This window comes from Vulpes vulpes, chromosome 16 (genome assembly GCF_048418805.1).
Source record: "Vulpes vulpes isolate BD-2025 chromosome 16, VulVul3, whole genome shotgun sequence".
Lineage (NCBI taxonomy): Eukaryota > Metazoa > Chordata > Mammalia > Carnivora > Canidae > Vulpes > Vulpes vulpes.
Window position 1 is genome coordinate 43158212 of NC_132795.1, and position 22177 is coordinate 43180388.

The window sequence follows — 22177 nt, forward strand, 5'->3', positions numbered from 1 at the left end:
TCAGGATGGTCTAGAATCCCGTCTCCTGACCAGCTAGCTCTCCACAGCTCTCCTCAACCCCGGATGCCACAGCCCACGTCGACGGTGCTTGTAGAACCCAACTCTTACGTCCTTTGCCCCTCTGATTCCATCCTCTCACTATGCTAATTGAAATTCTGTCTTCCAGGGCCCGTTTCAAATGACATTATATGAGGTTTTTTCTTGATCTCTCAGGAAATCTCCTTCCCAAGAATGCTGTAGTCCTTAGTTGTGTTTGCGAAACTTAGGTACACAAGCGTGTGGATTCATATGTGCCCGGTGTACGTCCATATGTATACGCAGGCCAACCCGATGACATGCATCCCAGCATATGATATGGATAAGGGACAGTGTCATCCATTGAGGAGAACTCCACTTTTAGTTATAAAACTGACATTCTAGCTCTAGCTCTTTCTCTTATGGATTATCCTACTCAAGGGAGGAGGGCAGGGGACAGGGGCACAGAAGGGGACTTAGGTTTGTTGGGTGACAACTCTAACCCAGGGACTATGCCGGATGTTACAGGAGCATTAGCAAACTAATGTAGAGCAATTTGTGCACAAACCCTGCAACTCAGATTTATTATCCCATTTAACAAATTAGAAAAGTGAAGCTCTGGGAGATGCTGACCTTGCCAAAGGATCTGAGCCTCAGTTTCCCCCTCCAGAAATGAGATAAATAGTATTTAAGTGTCTGTGCTATGGATCCCATAAAGTCGTTGAGTGGGTCGATTGAGCTTTGTATGTCGAAGTGCTTTATCAACCGGGATGTGTCACTGTGTTCCATCCCCACGGATTCCGAGCTTCCTTGGGGCAGCGACACTTTATCCATCCTCTTCGAGCTCCCAGAACCTGGGATAATGTCAGGCACACGGTAGGCACTTGGCACCCGCTCCCTTCATGACTCCGCCTGTAGACTCGCGCAGTCCCGCCTCACACCCAGCACAGCTGACGCTGAGCGATGTGTGTTGAACGTCCCTGAGCTGGGACGTCTCCGCTACGAACTATCTGCAGGGCTTCACCGACCAGATGGTCCAGATACCTCTACACTGCAGACATCTGTAACTCAAAATATTTAAGTCCTAAGAATGCCTCACCTTTTAAAGCAGTAGGTGATCTTTTAAAAACCTAATAACCGAAAAAGCAGAATATCCGATTTCCTCTCAGATCATCCGAGGAGTCCTTCACGTCTGTTAGGGGAAGATTCGGCCCGAGGGTCTAACCTTCACGTGGAGAGAGAACTTCAACTTTCTTTCTGTAACGATGCAATTGCCAGCACCTTGAGTCACCTTCCGGCCTCCTGGTGGCTCTTCCACAGACACTGGAGGCAGAGAAGGGTTCGGGGACACCCCCAGCCGCCACCTGTCCCTTCTCTCCGCCCTGCTGTCAGAAATTCTCATTCTTACACATTTCTCACCCAAAGTGTCCTCAGAGTTAGAACGCCCTCGAGGTTTGCTGGTACCGAGGAATTGGGAATGCCACACGAGCGGCATTGGCAAGGGCACACGGATCCCCTGTGTTTGTTGGAATTTTGAGCAGGTTTCCATTTGTCGTTCAACTTTTGTACTAAGACTTCGGTGTTTGCGTTTTTCCAGACATTTCTATGACAACCCCATCCAGCTTGTCGGAAGGTCCGCTTTTCAACATTTACCAGAGCTAAGAACGCTGTAAGTGCTTCTTTTACAGGCCACCTGCCCCGGGGGGGGGGGGGGGGGTGTACACACCGAGTGACCATCTCACTTGGTGAAAGCGCTTTGCAGATGGCACTAAAGTTACCCCTTCCTGGACCCTCCTTCCGATGGTGCTCCTGCCCCCCTCCTCCTAGGACTCTGAACGGTGCCTCGCAAATAACCGAGTTTCCAGACCTGACGGGAACGGCGAGCCTGGAGAGCCTGTAGGTACCTGGCCCGGCTCTGGGCTCTGTGCAGGCGGCTCCCCAGAAGCCCAACAGGCCTGAGTGGGAGGGCCTGGGTGGGAGGATCTGGCTGGGAGGGCCCGGATGGGAGGACCTGGGTGGGAGGACCCAGGTGGGAGTGGGAGGACCAGGGTGGGAGGACCTGGGTGGGAGGACCTAGGCCGGAGGACCCAGGTGGGGGTGGGAGGACCAGGGTGGGAGGGCCAGGGTGGGAGGACCTAGGTGGGAGGATCTGGCTGGGAGAGCCCGGATGGGAGGACCTGGGTGGGGGTGGGGGACCTGGGTGGGAGGGCCTCGGTGGGAGGACCCAGGTAGGAGGATCCAAGTGGGAGGATCCAGGTGGGGGTGGGAGGATCTGGGTGGGAGGACCTGGGTGGGAGGATCTGGCTGGGAGGGCCCGGGTGGGAGGACCTGGGTGGGGGTGGGGGACCTGGGTGGGAGGGCCTGGGTGGGAGGACCCGGGTAGGAGGATCCAAGTGGGAGGACCCAGGTGGGGGTGGGAGGATCTGGGTGGGAGGATCTGGGTGGGAGGACCTGGGTGGGAGGACCTGAGTGGGAGGACCCAGGTGGGGGTGGGAGGACCTGGGTGGGAGGATCTGGGTGGGAGGACCAAGGCGGGAGGATTCGGGCTGGAGGACCCGAGTGGGAGGACCCAGGTGGGAGGACATGGGATGGGAGGACCAGGGTGGGAGGACCTTGGTGGGAGGACGCAGGTGGGGGTGGGAGGACCTGGGTGGGAGGATCTGGGTGGGAGGACCAAGGCAGGAGGATTCTGGCTGGAGGACCCGGGTGGGAGGACCCAGGTGGGAGGACATGGGATGGGAGGACCAGGGTGGGAGGACCTTGGTGGGAGGACGCAGGTGGGGGTGGGAGGACCTGGGTGGGAGGATCTGGGTGGGAGGACCAAGGCGGGAGGATTCGGGCTGGAGGACCCGGGTGGGAGGACCCAGGTGGGAGGACATGGGATGGGAGGACCAGGGTGGGAGGATCTGGGCGGGAGGACCCGGGCGGGAGGACGTGGGATGGGAGGACCTGCGTGGGAGGATCTGCGTGGTAGGACCTGGGTGAGAGGACCTGCGTGGAAGGGCCCAGGTGGGAGGATCTGGGTGGGAGGACCTGGGTGAGAGGACCTGCGTGGAAGGGCCCAGGTGGGAGGATCTGGGTGGGAGTACCCGGCGGGAGGACCCGAGTTGGAGGACCCAGGCGGGAGGACCCGGGCGTGTGAGCCTCAGTGAACGAGCGACGCCTGCTTGTCTCCACAGGACGTTAACCGGCGCCCAGATCTCGTCCCTGCCTGGAGCGGCCTGGGACCAGCTGCCCGCCCTGCGAGTGCTGTGCGTAGGACAAAGTGCTCTCTCTGCGGGGGGGGGGGGGGGGGGGGGTCGCGGGGGGTCGCGGGGCCCCTCGTTCCCGAGGCCCACCCGTCCCCCGCGGGTTTCCACTGGCCCCGGCTCCTGCCAGCCTAGACGGCGTCGCTCCCCCGCGGGGCTGTCGGGGCACCGGAGCCAGAAGGGCCGGAGCCCGTGGCGCCCACGCAGAACACGCGGTCGGCAGGGCAGGCGGCGAGCAGCTCCTCCGCTGCGGGGCGGGGGAAGGTGTGGGGCGGCTGCAGGGTGGGTGCGGGTGCAGGGCAGCTGCGGGGCGGGTGTGGGTGCGCGGCGGGGCGGGGCGGGGCGGGGCGGGGGAAGGTGTGGGGCGGCTGCAGGGTGGGTGCGGGTGCAGGGCAGGTGCGGGGCGGGTGTGGGTGCGCGGCGGGGCGGGGCGGGGGGCAGAGCAGGTGCGGGTGCAGGATGGGTGCGGGTGCGGGTGCGGGTGCGGGTGCGGTGCCTCGGCCTGACGCCCCCGGGGCTCAAACGGCTCCCAGGGGCCTTCCGGGCACGCGGAGCCCCCCACCCTCCCCTCTCTGAACAGTAGGCCCTGGGGGTTTGAAGGGCCTTGTCCTGACCTTCCAGGGTCACGCCCCCCCCCCCCCCCCCCCCCCCCCCCCCCGTTACCGCGCGAGGACCCTGAGCCTCCTGTCGGCCCTCCCGGGCACCCGGGCACTCCCAGCCTGTGCTTCCAGCGCAGGCCCCTAGTGGCGCAGCCACGGCCGCTCAACGTGGGGTGGGAGGGCGGACCTTGGGCCGCGGGCCCCCCGCCCTCCGCCCCCCCCCCCCCCCCCCGTGGTCTCGCACCCGCCACAGCCTCGGCGGGGGGGGGGGCGGTGAGGATGGGGGGATGGGGGTGGGGGGTTGGGGCAAGCGCCATCTTCATCCCAAGCCGCCCGCGAGGTGTGATACCGACGAGGAGATCGGGAATTCGGGGCTGCAGGAGGGCAGCAGGGTCCGAGCTCGCCGCGGGGCCGAGGACCCGGTCTACACCGCAGGTGTCTCCGCTGCGGCCGGGGCAGGCCCCGCGAGAGGCGAGGCCGGCTGGCGGGGGGCGGGGGGCGGGGGGCGCAGTCCAGCTCCGCAGGCACCCCGGGGTGTCGTGGGCCAGTCACTCGTCCCCGCGGGGCTCCGTTTCCCCACCTGTGCCGCAAAGACGCGGCCCTTCCGTCGGGGCAAGGCTTGAGGGTCGAGCGGGCTACACCCACCAGGGCTCACACCCAGAACACGAGCTCAGGAGGCCCCAGCTCCTCTGACCCCTCTCCCTTCCCTTAGGCCGTTCTTCCTCCTTCCTTTTTCTTTCTTCCCTCCTTTCTTTCTTTCTTTCCCTTTTGTTCTTTCTTTATATAAAAAAGAAATAAAATAATTTATTTATTTATTTATTTATTTATTTATTTATTAATTCATGACACACAGAGAGACAGGCAGAGACCCAGGCAGGGGGAGGAGCAGGGTCCCTGCAGGGAGCCCGATGCAGGACTGGAACCCAGGACCCCAGGGTCACACCCTGGGCAGAGGCAGGTGCTCCACCACCGAGGCCCCCCGGGGTCCCAGGCCCCTGGTCCTTCCCCAGCCCGCCTCCTCCAGCTGAAAGGCCTGAGAGAGCAAACCCATCACCCACAGGAGCTTGTCGCTCCCAATGTGCTTGGGCCTGTCACTGGGACTTGTTCAAAGCGGGCGGAGCGGGCTTCTCCTCCAAGGGGTGAACTGAAGGGGCCCTACTGTGCAGCCACCTGCACTGGCCCAGATGAAGAACCAGGGGAGGCCAACAGTACAAGCCAGGGTCACAGCCTCCACTACAGTCCACTTGATGTTCTGGAAGCATCAGTGTGCGAGCCCCCCACCCCGGGCTGCGGTCCTCGCTGAGCACCTGTTACCCTCACCCCCAGGCTGCTTTGCCCCCATGGGAGGGCCTGGGCTGGGCCTGGCTCTCCCCACTAAGCAGCTGGTGACCTTAGCAAATTATTGGACATTGTGCAGTGGTGATTGGCGTTTCCCTCATGAGGGGACCACGGGGAGCAAATGAAATAACTTAGGGGGCAGCCCAGGTGGCTCAGCAGTTTAGCACAGCCTTCAGCCCAAGGCCTGATCCTGGAGTCCTGGGATCGAGTCCCACATCCGGCTCCCCACATGTACCTGCTTCTCCCTCGGCCTGTGTCTCTGCCTCTCTCTCTCTCTCTCTGTCTCTCATGATAAAAAATAAAATCTTAAAAAAAAAAAAGAAAGAAAGAAAGAAAGAAATGACTTAGGTGACACCGTGAACATGGTGTCTATAGATGACAAGTGCTCAGTCGGTGTTAGCCAGGAAAATCATTAGGTGGAAGGTGGGTAGAAGGGGACAAGGTGTCTATGTAGAAGAAGGTTTTGTGCATCGTGGAGGAAGAGCCGCGCGAGCGGGTTTACGACCCCCGGGCCATCTGCAGATGAGTGAACCAAATCATGATCGGCTTTCATGAAACATATGTGCACTTTCTCACAACCACTGCTTTTTAAAAAATATACAGCATTTTGTTGACCAGGTGCATCTGTGCATAGGCGTGGGGCCTGGTTTTGGGTTTTTTTTTTTTTTCCTGTTTTTTGTTTGGTTTGGTTTGGTTTAGTTTGGTCTCGAGCCTCTTGGATAAACTATGAATTTGGGGATCCCTGGGTGGCGCAGCGGTTTGGTGCCTGCCTTTGGCCCAGGGCGCGATCCTGTAGACCCGGGATGGAATCCCACGTCGGGCTCCCGGTGCATGGAGCCTGCTTCTCCCTCTGCCTATGTCTCTGCCTCTCTCTCTCTCTGTGACTATCATAAAAAAAAAAAAATAAATAAAAAAAAATAAATAAATAAAAATAAAAATAAACTATGAATTTGTGTTTGCAAACAGCTTCATCTGCATTTTTATGTGTAGTAGGTGAACTGTATTTCTGTGTGGATTCCATTCATGCAGTAACTGTAGAAGGGAGTGATCGACTAGGAGAACAAGATCATGAAAAACCCTCCTCGAGCACAGTGTGGATTTTTCAGTTCCGTAGTGCTGATCTGGTTTTAAGAATTAGAATCAGGCATGAAAGTGTGTTAGTTGATTAGCTGATAACTTTTTGAACATGAGACAGGAATTTTTTTTTTAAAGTATCTATGTTACTTTATCTACCAGCTTTCTTTCTTTTAAGCTTTCTGCAAATTACCACGGCTTGTTTTAGATTAGTTATATTATACCCTAAATACGTCCATATGTTTTTGTTATTCTATAATTTGTTGAGTTTTGGCTGAAGACTTTCTTAGGTTGTTTTCCCCCTTGCGGTGATTGATTTCAAAGTTAGTGCTACGTTTCAAATTGTTGTTGGGTTGTTTTTTTGTGTGTTTGGTTTTTGGTTTTTGGCTTTTTTTTTTTTTTTTTAAGTTGATTAGAAAAGAACCAACAGTGATTCTCTTAGCTGTAGAGCAATAGCAGCGCTCAGGGAGGCACAAATCATTTAATTTAATTTGTAGTCATTTCGGTAAGATAATAGCTAGAACATTGTAGATCATCACTAACAAAATATAAATAAATCCGTTAAGCAACTTATTTAAATCAATTAAAGAAGCACAACAGCTACATTTCAGTAAATGTTTGGCTCTACGCTTAATCCAATAATGCCCGGGCCTACAGGCTCCACGTCAGGGCCGGGGAGACGGTCGGGCTGGCCTTTGGGAGATGCGTCCCTGTGGACGGGAAAGGAGAGCAGAGCATGTTTCCTTAGGATTAATATGTAACAGACTTCCCCTTTCGTACCTTCTGTTTTCCAGAGATCTGTCTTACAACCTGCTGGAAGATTTACCCAGTTTTTCAGTCTGCCGGAAGCTTCAGAAAATGTACGTCTATACGAGTCTCTAAGTCGCCTGACAAAAAACGAGAGCCAAGACTCACATTTCCAGGGGTCACTGGTTTGCTTGCCCCGCGAGTCCCCGGGGAGACATTTGGCGCTTTCCCTTCTCACGCGCACAAGGTGTGACTGGGTAGGATGTCTATTTAGTTCGGGAAACATAGATAATATTATTTTACAAGGCATTTTACTGTAAGTAAAGCATTTATTATGCTTCTGCCCTCCCCCTTCCCCAAACTTGGCTTATGATGGAACTTTGGTGTCATTCGAGCCTTGAATTTTTTTTAAGATGCTATTTATTTATTCATGAGAGACACAGAGAGAGAGAGAGAGAGGCAGAGACACAGGTGGAGGGAGAAGCAGGCTCCATGCTGGAAGCCCAACGCAGGACTTGATCCCGGGTCCCCAGGATCACGCCCTGGGCCGAAGGCTGCGCTAAACCACTGAGCCACCCGGGCTGCCGGAGCCTTGAATTTTTTTAAGCTTACATATCCAATGAGCAGTATTATTTGTAAAAATGGGAGGGATTGGGGTATGTTGGGGTGTTTGTTTCACAGCAGCCACCTCTAGAGGAGGTGCCACTTCCACATGAAACATTTTGAAACTCCTTCCTTAAAATTGCCTTTGTAAAACGTCGGCTCTGCTGCTTTCAAGGCATACTTCAGTTTTGATCAGAACACTATTAACCATCTATCTTTTCCCATTTCATTTTTCTCTGAATGCCTTCGGGCACCTAAGAGAGAGAAAGAAGGGCAGAACTGTCCCTGAAAGGTAAGGGTTGGGTGCCCTTGAGGCCCAGAGGCAGAGCCAGGCACCACGTGGCTGAGCGATGCCCGCGTTTGGGGCGGAGGCCCACATCCACCCGAGGAACTCCTGCCTCGAAAGAGGCAGCGCTTACATGTAAAGGTTGGGATGCCGATGCCATTCTTTAGGCTAAGCAAGGTTGTTAAATCGGTCGCTTGACAGTCACCTGCTCTTTGGGTGAGGGCACCTAATCCCTCTGTAGCCCTTCTCCGAGGACTAATCCTTGAAGCCACTGACTCTGGATCAATCTTGGACCTCTGTCATTTCAGAGACCTGCGACATAACGAAATCTATGAAATTAAAGCTGACACTTTCCAGCAGTTGCTTAGCCTCCGGGCGCTGTGAGTACCGCCTCCCGGCACCTTCCCCAGCCCCTTCCCCAGCATCCTCCCCCTACGCTGGCGTCCTTGGGCCTTTGTGCCGAGTTATGCTACATAAAGGCAAATATCTTGCTCGTGATCATGTCCAGGAATATATGCAAAAGCAGTAAATTTGCAGGCTTGGAATTTGGCTAAAGAAGAAGGAGGCCAAGTCATTGAATTGCCTACGAAACATGTGTCTGCCAGCAGCCCAGAATTGCTAGGCGTTGTCATCCCACACAGGGATGGGATGACCACCCAGTTCTTCCCACTTGCTCGTGTCTCCTGGGTGAACGGTTGCCAGTAGGTGTTGCAAAGGGCTTACGAATCATCGGGGGGCTGCGGGAAGGAAGGCGTCCCCACCCGCCTCCTCAGTCAGAATCTCAGGTGGTTCCTAACCATCTGCAAGTGGGGTACTTGCTCAAAGTACTCTACTTTGAGCAAGTACCCCAAGGCTTGAGTACCACTCAAAGTACTCTACTTTGAGCAAGTACCCCAAGGGTTGAGTACCACTGCCCTGGCAAACACTCTTGTTGACCAGATGACTAAGAATTGTAAATAGAGTAATTCCACTCCATGAGGGAAAACACCATCTATTAACCATACATCTAAAAAAACAAACAAACAAAAAAAAAACACCTTGGTAACAGATTGTTTTCTGGGACAGTTAAATCTTTTTCATCTCAATACTGAATTTCAATGTGATTCTGATGGATAATGACAATATCTAATCTTTAAATTCCGGTATATTTTCTTAAAAATGCTTTTTTCTCTAAAGTATTTCTTTGTGTTTTTTAAGGGTTATTTATTGGGGCACCTGGGTCCCTCAGTCAGTGAAGCATCTGCCCTCAGCTCAGGTCATGATCCCGGGGTCCTGGGGTGAGCCCCACGTTGGGCTCCCTGCTCAGCGGGGCATCCGCTTCTCCCTCTGCCCCCACCCCCTGCTCATGCTCTCTCTCTCTCTCAAGTAATGAATTTTTTTTAAGGATTTATTTATTTATTTTAGAGAGTGAGGGAGAGTCAGGGGGAGGGGTGGCAGAGAGAGAGGGGAGAGGATCTCAAACAGACTCCCCCCCCCGGAACAGAGCCCCAGGCAGGGCTCCATCTCACCACCCTTAGATCATGACCTGAGTTGAAATCAAGAGTCCGATGCTCAACCCACTGAGCCGCCCAGGCGCCCCCCGCCCCCGCCCGAAGTTCTTCTTAATACTTAAGAGACTATACCCTTGAAAAATAGTCTCTCTTTTTTTCTATTTTATTTATTTATTCATGAGAGAATAGAGAGAGAGAGGCATGAGATACAGGCAGAGGGAGAAGCAGGCTCCATGCCGGGAGCCCAACGTGGGACTCGATCTCAGGACCCCAGGGTCACTCCCTGGTCTGGAGGCAGACGCTCCACCGCTGAGCCCCCCAGGCGTCCCTACACCTTTGTAAAATAATACTCGTCCTCAAAACATTTTAAATTTATCCTTAAGAATTATCTTCTCCTAAAAACTTACCATGAAAACTATCTTGTTCTGAATTTAAACGTGTTGCCCTTTCCCTACTTGTCACGAGTGTGAGCTTGTGAAGTGCTTGCACTTTTTTTAACAGACGTAAAACAAAAATCCCTAACCTATTTCCATTACCTGCCATGGTCACCCAGTTGGAGTTTTGGCTGCTTCCCAAAGTCGGTCCCATTTTAAACGACAGATAGAGTTGGTAACGGTCCCTGCGGCCCCGGCAAGTCGCTGCTGTCACAGAACTCCAGTGTCCCCACCGGAAATGCATACGTAGATTTTCTCACAGTCACATGAAATGAAAGGCAGCCCCCTACCGACAGCAGGAGGCCCTGAAGGCCAGAGTCTGAGTCCCTCTGAATTCCCACGGCTCCTTAGAGCTCACGGGTCACCCACCTGTCCCCAGGTGGGCCAGGCTTCTGCCCCGGGTCCCCGCCCTCCTGAGCGGCCTGTGCCCCACGCCGCCCCACTCTTCATCCCATCCTCCGCACGCACTGTGGCTCGGGCACCAGCATGGTCACCGCGCCCCCAGCCTCGGGGTCTCCTTCCAGGTGCAGGTGACCCTTCCCGCCCCGCCTTCAAACTGCGACCGCAGCCTGGTCCTGCAGCCCCCGATGCACCCAGGCGTCGCCAGGCCTCTGCCCCATGGTGGCCGTCCCCGGGCCAGAAGCACAGGGTCCCTGGCCCTGAGGCCTGTCCTGTGTGGCCCGCACAGCACGGCCCTGGGTGGCCAGCACCCAAACCCCGAGCACCCCGGCTCTCTCACCATCTACTGAAGAGCTTCCAGCAGGTTCTGAGCCACAGCCAAGACCCTGTGTCAGCTGGGCTTAGAGGCCAGCCCCTGACCTCATTCCGCAGCTTTGAAAGAGGCACTAACAGCCTGGGCCTCAGCCCTGAGCTGAGGGTTAGAGCCGCGCGGAAACACCCTGGGCTCCTAACCTCCCGGCGGTCAGTGGGCAGTCGTGACCTCGGTACCTGCCGCCAGAATAAGCACCTGGCCACCCAGGGTGTGTCAGTGAGGGGCCAGCTTCCAACCGGCAGCCGCGGGGGGGGGGGGGGGGGGGGGGCAGGGGTCAAGGTCGCGGCCAGGGTCAAGGTCACGGCCAGGGCCGAGGAGGGGGCCACGCTGGAGAGCGGGGCGGGGATGACTTGCTCCCCTCGCCCTCGCCCTCGAGCTTTTGTGAGCTGCTGGAAGGCGCTCTCCTCCTCCCACTGCCCAGCCCCCGCTGGAGCTTCCCGCTGCCTCCACCCCCCCTTCGTGGCCAAAATCATTTTCGGTTCCCAGACCCATGATGGACCAAAATAAAAAGTTTCATCCAGCTTAGGGAGCCTTTCACATGCGACTATGAATGTTCTGCGAAGAGCATCTCCCTAGGGAAACGCAGGAGGGCGGGCCTCATATGAGCTACCAGGAAGTGGATGGTGGCCGCTTTCAGGTTCCACAGGCCTGCACCTTGGTTATCCCCATTAGTTAGGCATTTCACTTTATTTTTTAAAGATTTTACTTATTTATTCATGAGAGACACAGAGACAGAGAGGCAGAGACGCAGGCAGAGGGAGAAGCAGGCTCCTTGGGAGGAGTCCAACGCAGGACTCAATCCCAGGACCCCGGGGTCACGCCCTGGGCCCAAGGCAGATGCTCCACCACTGACCCCCCCCCCCCCCCCCCGGGCATCCCCAGTTCGGCATTTTAAAAATACAAAATTTAAGTTCATTTTTCCTTTCTTTGAAATGTGTAAGTTCTGTTTCCTGCTGAATCATCTCCATTTCAGTGCATGTGTGTGTGTGTGTGTGTGAGTGTGAATTGTAGGTTTTTCCTGGTTATCAAAGAATTTGACTTCCCAACGTATTAGCCCCTTTTTGATTTATTTTGCAGTTAAGAATTTAAACGTGCATCTCTGTTACTGGGATTTTTTTTTTTTTAATACTTCTCAGTGTTTCTCCTGCGGCCCCGACGTACCTGACAATATGCACAGCGTGTGGCTGAGTTTCATTACGTTTCCAGGACGTTCTCCAAGTTTACTTGGTAGTCAGAGGAAGACCCTCCAAAGCTGAGGTCCCTAACTCCTCCTCTGCCCCACTCATCTCAGAATTGCCCTCATAAAATCTAACGAGCATGTTTAAGTCAACTTTTTAGCAGACAGAGTAAAATCTAATTTTTAGAAATATCCTCTTGAATAATATACCCTTGATTAATTTAAAACAAGATTGATGCAAAGCTCCAGCCTTAATCACTTTGTACTATAGACATCTGTATCTCGAGGCTGATGTGATGGGCTAAGTGTTTTGTCCTGAATATGGAAGCTAAGTTTTGGCAGAAGAATGAATATATGTGGTAAAACTTTACACAATCTTTTATATGTATATATATAATCCTCTCACTTGCCTTTCTTTTTTTTTTTTTTTTAATAGGAATTTAGCCTGGAACAAAATTGCCATCATTCATCCCAATGCATTTTCCACGTTGCCATCTCTAAGAAAGCTGTGAGTGTTTCATGGCTCATTGATGGCATATTTTACGTAATTGGGGGCCACCTAAATTCATCGGAAACATTGGTTTTGCTAAAGAGGCCACGATGCACACACTGCCCGGCCCTTAGTGCTCTGCACCCTGGAGCTGGATGGGACCGGGGGGAGCCCCCACCCCTGCTGACCCTCCCCCTAGGAGGCCCTCCCTCCTCCAAGGCCCCCCCCCCCCCGACCAAGGCCACATAGGCCCTGACCCGCCTAATTGACTATCTGCGTGGCAACTGGTTCTGGTTATTGAGGTGAAATTTTCCATTTTCTCTGAGCGGTCAGGTGGGGCGGAATAGATGTCATTTCAGTTCCAAAGGGTTTTCTTTTCTTTTCTTTTTATATTTTATTTATTTATTCATGAGACAGAGAGAGGCAGAGACACAGGCAGAGGGAGAAGCAGGGTCCCCGTTGGGAGCCCGATGCAGGACTCGATCCCAGGACCCCAGGGTCACATTCTGGGCCCAAGGCAGATGCTCAACCTCTGAGCCCCCGGGTGCCCCCCAAAGGGTTTTCATTTCCTATTTGCCATCCCGACGAAGAGGTTTCCTGTCCCGATTCTCCTCTGTGCGGGACTCCCTCCAGCCTGTCCCTTGTCGACTGGACCGAGAGGGAAGGAGCTGGTCAGCCGGGGCGCGGGGACCCAAGGGACTAAACCCGCAGCGCCTCCCCCACCCGGAGCTGAATCCGCTCCACCGCACTTCTCGGATGACCTGTAGCTCCTTCTGATGTCTGATGTCCCCACCAGGCAAAATGCAGCTGAACGCAGAAATGACAATGCAGGTGCCCCCGAGACATCCCCCCGGCCCTGCAACTCTGATCGTAAACCAAAAAGTTATCAGGAGCTAAGCCCAAAATGGTTATTTCTACCGCCAGGGTATGGTCCCTGCTTAGGTGTCCTTATGGAGCAGTTTAATAATCTTTAGGTTGCTTTTTTCTTTTTCTTTTTTTTTTTTAACATCACGCTTTCTGCTAACACAGACCAAAAGCCAATTGTTGTTGATGTTTTGCAGGGACCTGTCGTCCAACCGCCTGTCGTCCTTTCCTGTAACGGGGTTACATGGTTTAACTCACTTAAAATTAACAGGAAATCATGCCTTACAGAGCTTGATATCATCTGAAAACTTTCCAGAACTCAAGTGAGTTTGTCATTAAAACTAATAAGATACATTTGTGGTCATGCGAAATAATAGACGTGTTAGAGTGGTTTTTGAAATTTATGAGGTCATGGGACTCCTTTGAATTGCATTTCATGCCCTCAAGTCCCCCACCCCTGCGGCACGGTTAGGACGAGCCCTGCAGGGGGAGAGCGTCATCCTGACTGCAGTTCCTTTCTTCCTCAAAGATGCCCCCCCCACCCCCCCACCCCACCCCCCCACCCCCCGCATCCTAGCCTTCACCGGAAGAGTTGGAAAACCACCGATCCATGGGGTAGAAACTAGGACACGTAATTAAGTAACATTCTAACATGATCGCAGTCCTGCTTACTTTTTAAGATTTACCTAGCTTGTTATACGTTCTAATAAAATGTCTGAAATGGCTATTTCTTTGAGGAAGTAATGCTCTTTAAAACCTGTTATGCGTATTACTGTTTAAAAAAAAATCCCTTGAAAGACCATATATATACACATATGTATGTAGTAGGTATGTGGGGGGGAGGTACATATACATACATATTTTTTTAAGCCACATTACATTTTACATACTTTTAGAACCATAACCCCAAAAGAGATTTAGGAAGGGAGAAGAGAGTAAAAAAATCTAAAAATGCCCCCAAAACAACTTTTTATTGTATTTCCTTCGTTGTTTGCGATGTATTTTTAACGGTTAGAACCGCAGTACGTATACGGACTTACATCATGTTCTCACTGCTTTACCTTATGTCACACTATAAGCACTTTTTAATGGTGCTACAATTTTCCTAGCAGTTCTTTTTCGACTTCCTTATTATGAAAATTCCCAAGCACCGAAGTAGAGACAATAATAGAATCTGTGCATCGCCCAAGCTCAGCAACTATCAACATTTCATGGCAATAACTTTTAATGACTCCGTTGTTATTATAAATAGCGCAGTAATGAACATCTTTGTACACAGTCATTATTTTAGATTATTAATTAAAGCTAAGACCCAAAGGCAGAATTAATGAATGAAAGAAGATGAAGATGGTATTTGACAACCTGTGTCTTTAAGCCTGTGTTTTTTGCTTGGTTTCGTTCATTTGAAGGGTCATAGAAATGCCTTATGCTTACCAGTGTTGTGTATTTGGGGTGTGTGAGAATGTCTATAAAATCTCCAATCAGTGGACTAAGGATGAAAACAGCAGTACGGATGACCTTCATAAGAAGGATGCCGGGATGTTTCAAGTTCAAGGTAAGACCTGCTACGTCACAGTGATGAAATCCTATCCAGAAGGGTCTTGAAAAATCATCAAACGGGTCATCTGAACTCGGGACAAGTCTCTATGTAAGCAGCCCCAGCAAGTCGGGACGCAATCCCAGTATTTAGAGACCCCCAGAGAAAGAGAAATACCCCTTAAGATTCACTCTAAAATTTCATCTTTTCTGTAGGTGACTCCTTCATACTTTTATTAATAATTCGATCCCCCTTAGCATGTACTATCCTCGGGGATAATTCTTAATTATCACCAGTATTTTCACAAACTTTTATTTTATTTTTTTCACAAACCTTTAAAAGGGCCTCCTCCTCATTGGCTTTATTTTTTTAGCCATGTTTCTGAGCGTCCTTCTCCAGAAGATAAAATCCATTTTTATTCTTATGGCCTGAGAGAAGCGGACCGTACAGGCACTTAGACGCCTCCGCATGGGAGCACAAGGGCCTAAGCACCCCACTTCTTATCCAACTAATTCTGAAACGTTCTCCCCTCCTACCCCCCGCAGAGGTATCTGTCAGGAAGGTGAAATGAGATAATGTCTGTAAGGCACTTGGCTCCCCTTGAAGTAAGAGCTTACTTAAACAGACAGCAATGCCCCTGAAACCACACGTGTGGGAACGGGGAGACGCCACGCAGCTCCCACTCGCCTCTCCTTGCCAGCCTTGCAAGTTTGCACAGTTGCACAGACGGGCTTCTCCTCCATTGGGCCCTAATGATCTGTTGATTCCCAAGCAAGTGTGATTGTGTCTGTCTGCATGTTACTTCATTTATTTTTCTTTTAAAGATTTTATTTATTTATTTGACACAGAGAGAGAGAGAGACAGAGAGCACAGGCAGGGGGAACGGCAGGCAGAGGGAGGGGGAGAAGCAGGCTCCCCACTGAGCGGGGAGCCCCATGCGGGGCTCAATCCCAGGACCCCGGGATCATGAACGGAGTCGAAAGCAGACGCTCATCCCACCGAGCCACCCAGGCGCCCCACCATTGCTTCATGTACACGCATCAGTTTAAGGAGCTGATATTGTAGCCCGTGGCTTTTTTGTTTGAGGCCACAGCAGGCATCTCGCTTGGGTTTTTCCCTGAGTTTTCGCTCCATGCTAATTTTTACTATAGTCACTCAGGGGGAAAAAAAAAAGTAAGCATGCCTCGCGTGTGCCAGGATACACGATAACAAGAAAGACAATGTTCTTCAAGGAGTTCATTTTTAAGGGCAGTGATGCCGTGTGTTGGATCACAAAGCTCCCATTGCAGAAATAGGCGCTAAACCGAGCACCACTAGTGTCCTGCTTGGTCCTCTGTTAAGCACAATCTCCCGGAAAGGCTGAACTCACTGCACCTGGTTCTCCTTCTTGGGCCCCGAGAGCCGAGAGCACAGCCCAGAACATTCGCCACGAGGTTCCCCCGGTGTTGGGGGGTTGGCACCCAGTGTGAGGTCAGTGCGGTTCGGGGCCCTCGTGAGCTGCAGGGAACAAGAACAGAATGAGAGCTGAGGTGCTACGGCGGCGGGGGGAGGGGGGGTGGAGGCCTGGGGCTCCCTCCCTCACCCCCGTTTCCCTGGAATCCTGTGTCATCCAGTAGCTCCAGGAGAACATCCCCAGGGAACCTCGTAGTAGATTGCAAGAAAGCCAGAGCCCGGTGGAACATGGGACCCTTGGCCTTCAGTTCCCTTGGCGCCATCCCGTGTCTTAAGGATAATGCAGGCCTCTCTCCCCTGGGATGTGGTCTCCAGCCAAGAGACCCAGAACCCCCATTACAGGGCTTCTCGTTCCTGCAGATGAGCGGGATCTTGAAGATTTCTTGCTGGACTTTGAGGAAGACCTGAAAGCCCTCCACTCGGCGCAGTGCTCACCTGCCCCAGGTGAGCCGAGCAGCGTCCCCGCCCTGCCCCTGAGGTCGGGGTGACATACCCCCCACCTGTCCCAGCAGAATTGCTTCTGAGGCTCTTCTATCCCTCCCGTGGGGACCTTTAGGATAGAGACGCCCGGGATCCCTGGGTGGCGCAGCGGTTCGGCGCCTGCCTTTGGCCCAGGGCGCGATCCTGGAGACCCGGGATCGAATCCCACATCGGGCTCCCAGTGCATGGAGCCTGCTTCTCCCTCTGCCTGTGTCTCTGCCTCTCTCTCTCTCTCTCTCTCTGTGACTATCATAAATTAAAAAAAAAAAAAAAAAAAAAAAAGGATAGAGACGCCCATGCCCTAGGGTCGGTTGTCCGGTCATAGGGTTTCTGCGGAAGACCTTTGACTCAGATCAGTGAAAACGGAGGAATCAGGCGGGTAGTTAAAAGCGTATGCCAGTTTTTAAAAGATTTTATTTATTTACCTACTTATTTGAGGCAGAGGGAGGGAGGGAGCATGGGGTGGGGGTGTCCTTGAGCAACAGATGGGGAGGCAAAGGCTCTCGAGCCGCCTCCCCGCTGACCCCGGACCACACCAGGGACAGCGACACAGGCCCTGAGCCTCAGTTAGAGTCTGACTATAACCCACGGAGACACCCAGGCACCTCACCTGAGCACCTGCCTAGATATTGGCCATCCAGCCTGAGCTGGCACACAGCTGTCTTGCTTCACGTCATCAGTTTTTTAAATTTGTATTTATTCACGAGAGACACACAGAGAGAGGCAGTGACACAGGCAGAGGGAGAAGCAGGCTCCCCGCGGGGCCCTCTACGTGGGACTCATCCCTGTGTTCCGGGATGACACCCTGAGCCGAGGGCAGGTGCTCCACCGCTGAGCCACCCGGGCGTCCCTATCACTTATTTTTTTAAAGTGTCATCTTCCCTAAATAGCCATTTGATTAAAGCAAATAACAGTCCATACAGACCAGCAAAATCCTGTATATGGACCTCACAGCGCTGTCCCAGTCCCAGGAACAGGGTGGGCCAGGCGAAGGAGAACAGCCAGAGAAGGGCTGAGATCTTAGTTTCAACAACTAGCCTGTCTCTTGCTCTCAGACATCAAATGTCCTTATCAACCTGAGACCAGGTTTTCCTGAAATGCACGTCTACACTACCCACCCTGCCTCTTCTACTCCTGTGGGGTACGTCCTCGAGATGCTCTTTCTCTGCTTCCAGAACATTCCTGAGGCATTCTAGAAAAACATGTAGAGGGAAGCCCCGGAGAGCTGGCCCTGCAGCTGGCCCCTAGTCCTCCGCCCCTGGGGGACTGGGATCAAGGGACTTAAATCCCACCACCCACACCCCCACCACACCCACGGTTCTCTGCGTGTAGCTGCTCCAGCGGGCAGCCTGTGTTGGCAGGAGGAGGGGGAAGGGAGGGGGGAGGGGGAGAGGAAGGAAGGAGGAGTGGAAGGGGGAGAGGAGGGGTTGTTCGGGGGGAGGGGAGCAGCCTCAAGGTGCCTGGAGGGGCGGAGGCGGGGAGGGGTTTCCCGGGGAAGCAACCGTGAGGTGCCTGGAAGGCGGCGTGGTGGTAGGGGGGTGGCCTGTGGGGGGGGGGAGCCGCCATGGTGTTTGAAGGGCGGGGCGGGGCGAAGGTGGGGAGGGTGTGGGGGGGGCAGCCGCAGGTGCTTGGGGGGCTGGAGGGGCGGGGTGGGGGAATGAGGGGGTGTGGGCGTGTGTCTGAGGGAGCCGCTGCAGGGGCTGTGGAGTCTGGGGGGGGTTCGGGGTTGGGGGAGGTGGGGGGCGTGTGTCCGAGGGGGGCCCACCGCAGGTGCTTGGGGGATGGGGGCGTGGGAGGGGCTGGGGGGCAGGGGGAGCCGGGGCGTGGGAGGGGTGGAAGGTCTGGGGTTGGGGGGAGCGTGTGTCCCGGGGAGCAGCCTCCAGGTGCTGGGGGGGTGGAGGGCGGGGAGGGGGTTGCGGGGGCGTACGTCCAGGGGGCCAGGGGGCTGGGGGGGGCCGAGGGGGGTGGAGGTCCGGGGCTGGGGGGCCGTGTCCCGGGAGCGGCCTCCAGGTGCTGTGGGGGGGAGGGGGGAGGCCGTGTCCCGGGAGCAGCGTCCAGGTGCTGGGGGGTGGAGGTCCGGGTGGGGGGAGCGGCGTCCAGGTGCTGGGGGGTGGAGGTCCGGGTGGGGGGAGCGGCGTCCAGGTGCTGGGGGGTGGAGGTCCGGGTGGGGGGAGCGGCGTCCAGCTGCTGGGGGTGGGGGTGGAGGTGGGGGGAAAGCCATGTCCCGGGAGCGGCGTCCAGGTGCTGGGGGGGAGGGGGGGAGGCCGTGTCCCGGGAGCGGGGGGAGCGGCGTCCAGGTGCTGGGAGGTGGAGGTCCGGGTGGGGGGAGCGGCCTCCAGGTGCTGTGGGGGGGAGGGGGGGAGGCCGTGTCCCGGGAGCGGGGGGAGCGGCGTCCAGGTGCTGGGGGCGGAGCTCCCGGTCCCGCCGGGCCCCGCTGACGCCCCCGCTCCCCCCGCCCGCCCGCCCGCAGGCCCGTTCCAGCTGTGCGAGGACCTGCTGGGCAGCTGGCTGACGCGCGTGGGCGTGTGGACCGTGGCGGTGCTGGCGCTCGGCTGCAACGCGCCGGTGGCGTGGACGGCGCTGCGGGCCCCGGCGGGCGCGTGGCCGGCGCAGCGGCTGCTGGGCTGGCTGGCGGCCGCCGACCTGCTGACCGGGGCGGCGAGCGCGGCGCGGGCGGCGGTGGACGCGGCGACGTTCGGCAGCTTCGCCCGGCACGGCGCGCGCTGGGAGCAGGGCGGCGGCTGCCGGCTGCTGGCGTGCGTGTCGCTGTTCGCGGCGCAGGCGGCCGTGTTCGTGCTCACGGCGGCGGCGCTGCAGCGGGGCGCGCGGGGGGCGCGGGGCGCGCGGGCGGGGCCGCTGTGCGCGCTGCCGGCGGCGGCCGTGGCGGCGGGGCCGCTGCTCGGGGCGGCGGCGCGGGGCGCGTCCCCGCTGTGCCTGGCGCTGCCCCCGGGCGGCGCGGGCCCGGCGGCCTTCGCGGCGGCGCTGCAGCTGCTGAACGGCGCGTGCTCGGCGGTGATGGGCGCGGCGGCGGCGCGGCTGCTGTGCGCGCCCGCGGGGGACGCGGCGGCCCGGCACGCGGCGCTGCTGCTGCTCGCCAACTGCGTGCTGTACTGGCCGCCCGCGCTGCTGCGCCTGTGCGCGCTGCTCGGCGTGGCGGCCGCGGGCCCCGAGCTCAGCAGGTTCGTCCTGCTCGTGCTGGCGCCGCTGCCCGCCTGCCTCAACCCGCTGCTCTACATCCTCTTCCACCCGCACTTCAGGCCGGCGCCGGCGGGCGGCCCGCGGCGGCCCAGGCCCCGGGAGCCCAGCCTGGCGTCCGTGAGCTCCGACGACGCCGACAAGCAGGCCCCCGGCGACGCCACGCAGGCCCTGGTCGCCGCGGCCCGCGACCCGCCGCGCCCCGGCCCGCAGGGCTGCCGCCTGCCCTCCGTGCCCTTCGTGCCGTGCCTCTGACGCGGCCCCCGCGGGAGAGGATGAGGATGGGGATGGGGACGAGCCGCCCCCGCGGGCAGCGCAGGCCCCACCCCGGCCCCCGGGCCGCCGCCGCCGCCGCTGCTGCTGCTGCTGCTGTGCAGGCCCCGGTGCCGCCAAAGCCTTCCCGGAAGATGCTCCACGGTTCCAACCCGCCCGGCTGACGACTTGGGGGACGGGGGCGAGCCACCTGCTCACCAAAGACGACCTAGACCCGAAAAGACGCTTAGATAGAAGGTGGCTGCAGGTGCTTGCAGAAGGCGGTCCCCAGCGGGCAGGAAGGAAAGGCCGGGACCGCAGGACTCTGCCTTTAATGCCCCCCGCCCCGCCCTTTGCCCTTCCTCACAAAGGATCCTTCCAGCCCCCCGCCCCCAGTGGATAATGCAAGGCTTCATGAGCTACAGTCATGTCAGTCTTAGAGACGCCAGGTTTTATGTATCAGCAGATGGTTCCTGCTGATGTACAACTGCCTACAGGTGCTTCGAAAGGAACATGAGCTTAGATGCGTACGTGGCCATCGAGGCTCTCAGGGTAGGAGCCAGGTCTGCTTTGTCGCATTCATGGTCGCCTCCTTGCGGTGCAGAGCTCAGAATAAAAGTCCATTGCCGGCGATGGATATACCTGGGAAAGACGGCGAGCAACCTGGGAGGGGTTTGGGTGGGTGGGTGGTTGGTTGGTTGGTCTTCAGGGGAGTGCAGGCTCCTTGCAGGAGGCTTTATCAGGTGGTTCGAACCGATGTGCATCTTAAGGAACTGATCCAACACAGACCAGCACAAGTGAAATCCACTGGCATAGAAGCTTCTCGCACCATATTGCTGGTAGCTCCATGCAATGATGTCTGAAACCACTTTGGACTCAACCGGGGACATGGTGACGTAGCCTTTTTACTTAGCTTGGGTTTAGCTGTGTTGTCTCTGGACCAACCCACTTGATGTCAGGAACATGACTTCTCTGCTTATCCCATACGTAATACAGGTGTTAAGTATCTTACGAAGCAAGATCATTAAATACTAAAGGTCAAAGGATTAATTTGTAACGTCTATTATACTACATTAGCTTCAATACATCCAAACCAAAAGACCGTTAGGTAGATTTATTTTTATATAAGCATGTTTATTTTGATCAGATGTTTTAACTTGGAATTGAAAAAAATACATTTATGAGATGTTTTATAAGATGTGTAAATATAGAACTGTATTTATTACTACAGCAAAGATCTAGTAACACGAAGGACCATGATAATGAACCATGTACAGTGGCATAATCTTCCGTATATATTGTGTTTCTCTGCCCATTTTCTTAAAACTCATTAACTGTATATAATATGTGTAAATGTATAGTACTTGTAAATAGATCCCAAACTTGCTTTTCTATTGGGTACAAAATAAGATAAATTTGTAATAAAATGTGTGACTATAAAACAAGATATCTTCAGCTCTTTTATTGAGCCCAGAGGCGAATATATGGTCTCCTAAATGTTTGTTTTTTGTTTTTGTTTTTGTTTTTTGTTTTTTGTTTTTTGATGAATAAGTACCACTGCTACGTATTTGCACCTTAGCATTTTAGGTATTGTGGACTTATCTTAAGAAGCAAATCCCCCACAAGAACAAATCAAGGTGTCTCTACCAACTCCCGGATCGTGTTAAGTGGGGCTAACAAGCAATTTTATCATGGCAAATGACTTGGTAAAGTTTACTGCCCCCTGTGAGGATTTGGATTTCATAGCCAGAACCTATTTCTTTTGTAGTGTAAGAAGAAAGAAACAAAAATCCACAGCTAGAAAGAAATATATAAATAACAAATCACTGTTAAAATCATTCAACATGAAGATGAGTTTTTCTATCCATCCTCCCTTTAAGAAAAGCAACGACATTTCATGACCACGTGAAGGCCAAGACATCTTCCAAGGACTCAAAGAAATGTGCTGTTGCCCTTCAGTTCCCATCCCCCGACACATAAGAAATGAAATGATTTTCCCAACATCCTGTGCCAAACCCTCCCCGCTCCAGCGGGGACTCTAGCTGCCCCCATTCAGGTTGCGAAGCGAGGCTGTCAAGTCTGGTTGGAGGCCCAGCCTTGTCCCATATTTAATTTGACCCATAT

General features: G+C 54.9%; 1 protein-coding gene across 2 annotated transcripts in view; it reads left to right on the forward strand.

The window, feature by feature from the left end:
• Window positions 1-20434, forward strand: part of LGR5 (leucine rich repeat containing G protein-coupled receptor 5) — a 126561-nt gene extending 106127 nt beyond the window's left edge. Inside the window, exons 9-18 of one of the 2 annotated variants that reach the window (XM_072741943.1) lie at window positions 1613-1684; window positions 1843-1911; window positions 3195-3266; window positions 7069-7134; window positions 8219-8290; window positions 12220-12291; window positions 13335-13460; window positions 14547-14692; window positions 16487-16570; window positions 19077-20434. In XM_072741943.1, the coding sequence (XP_072598044.1) occupies window positions 1613-1684; window positions 1843-1911; window positions 3195-3266; window positions 7069-7134; window positions 8219-8290; window positions 12220-12291; window positions 13335-13460; window positions 14547-14692; window positions 16487-16570; window positions 19077-20056 (1759 nt within the window). In that variant the 3' untranslated portion in view covers window positions 20057-20434. The remainder of the gene's footprint in view (window positions 1-1612; window positions 1685-1842; window positions 1912-3194; window positions 3267-7068; window positions 7135-8218; window positions 8291-12219; window positions 12292-13334; window positions 13461-14546; window positions 14693-16486; window positions 16571-19076) is intronic. The other variant, XM_072741942.1, reaches the window with a different exon arrangement.
• The last annotated feature ends 1743 nt before the right edge of the window (window positions 20435-22177 follow it).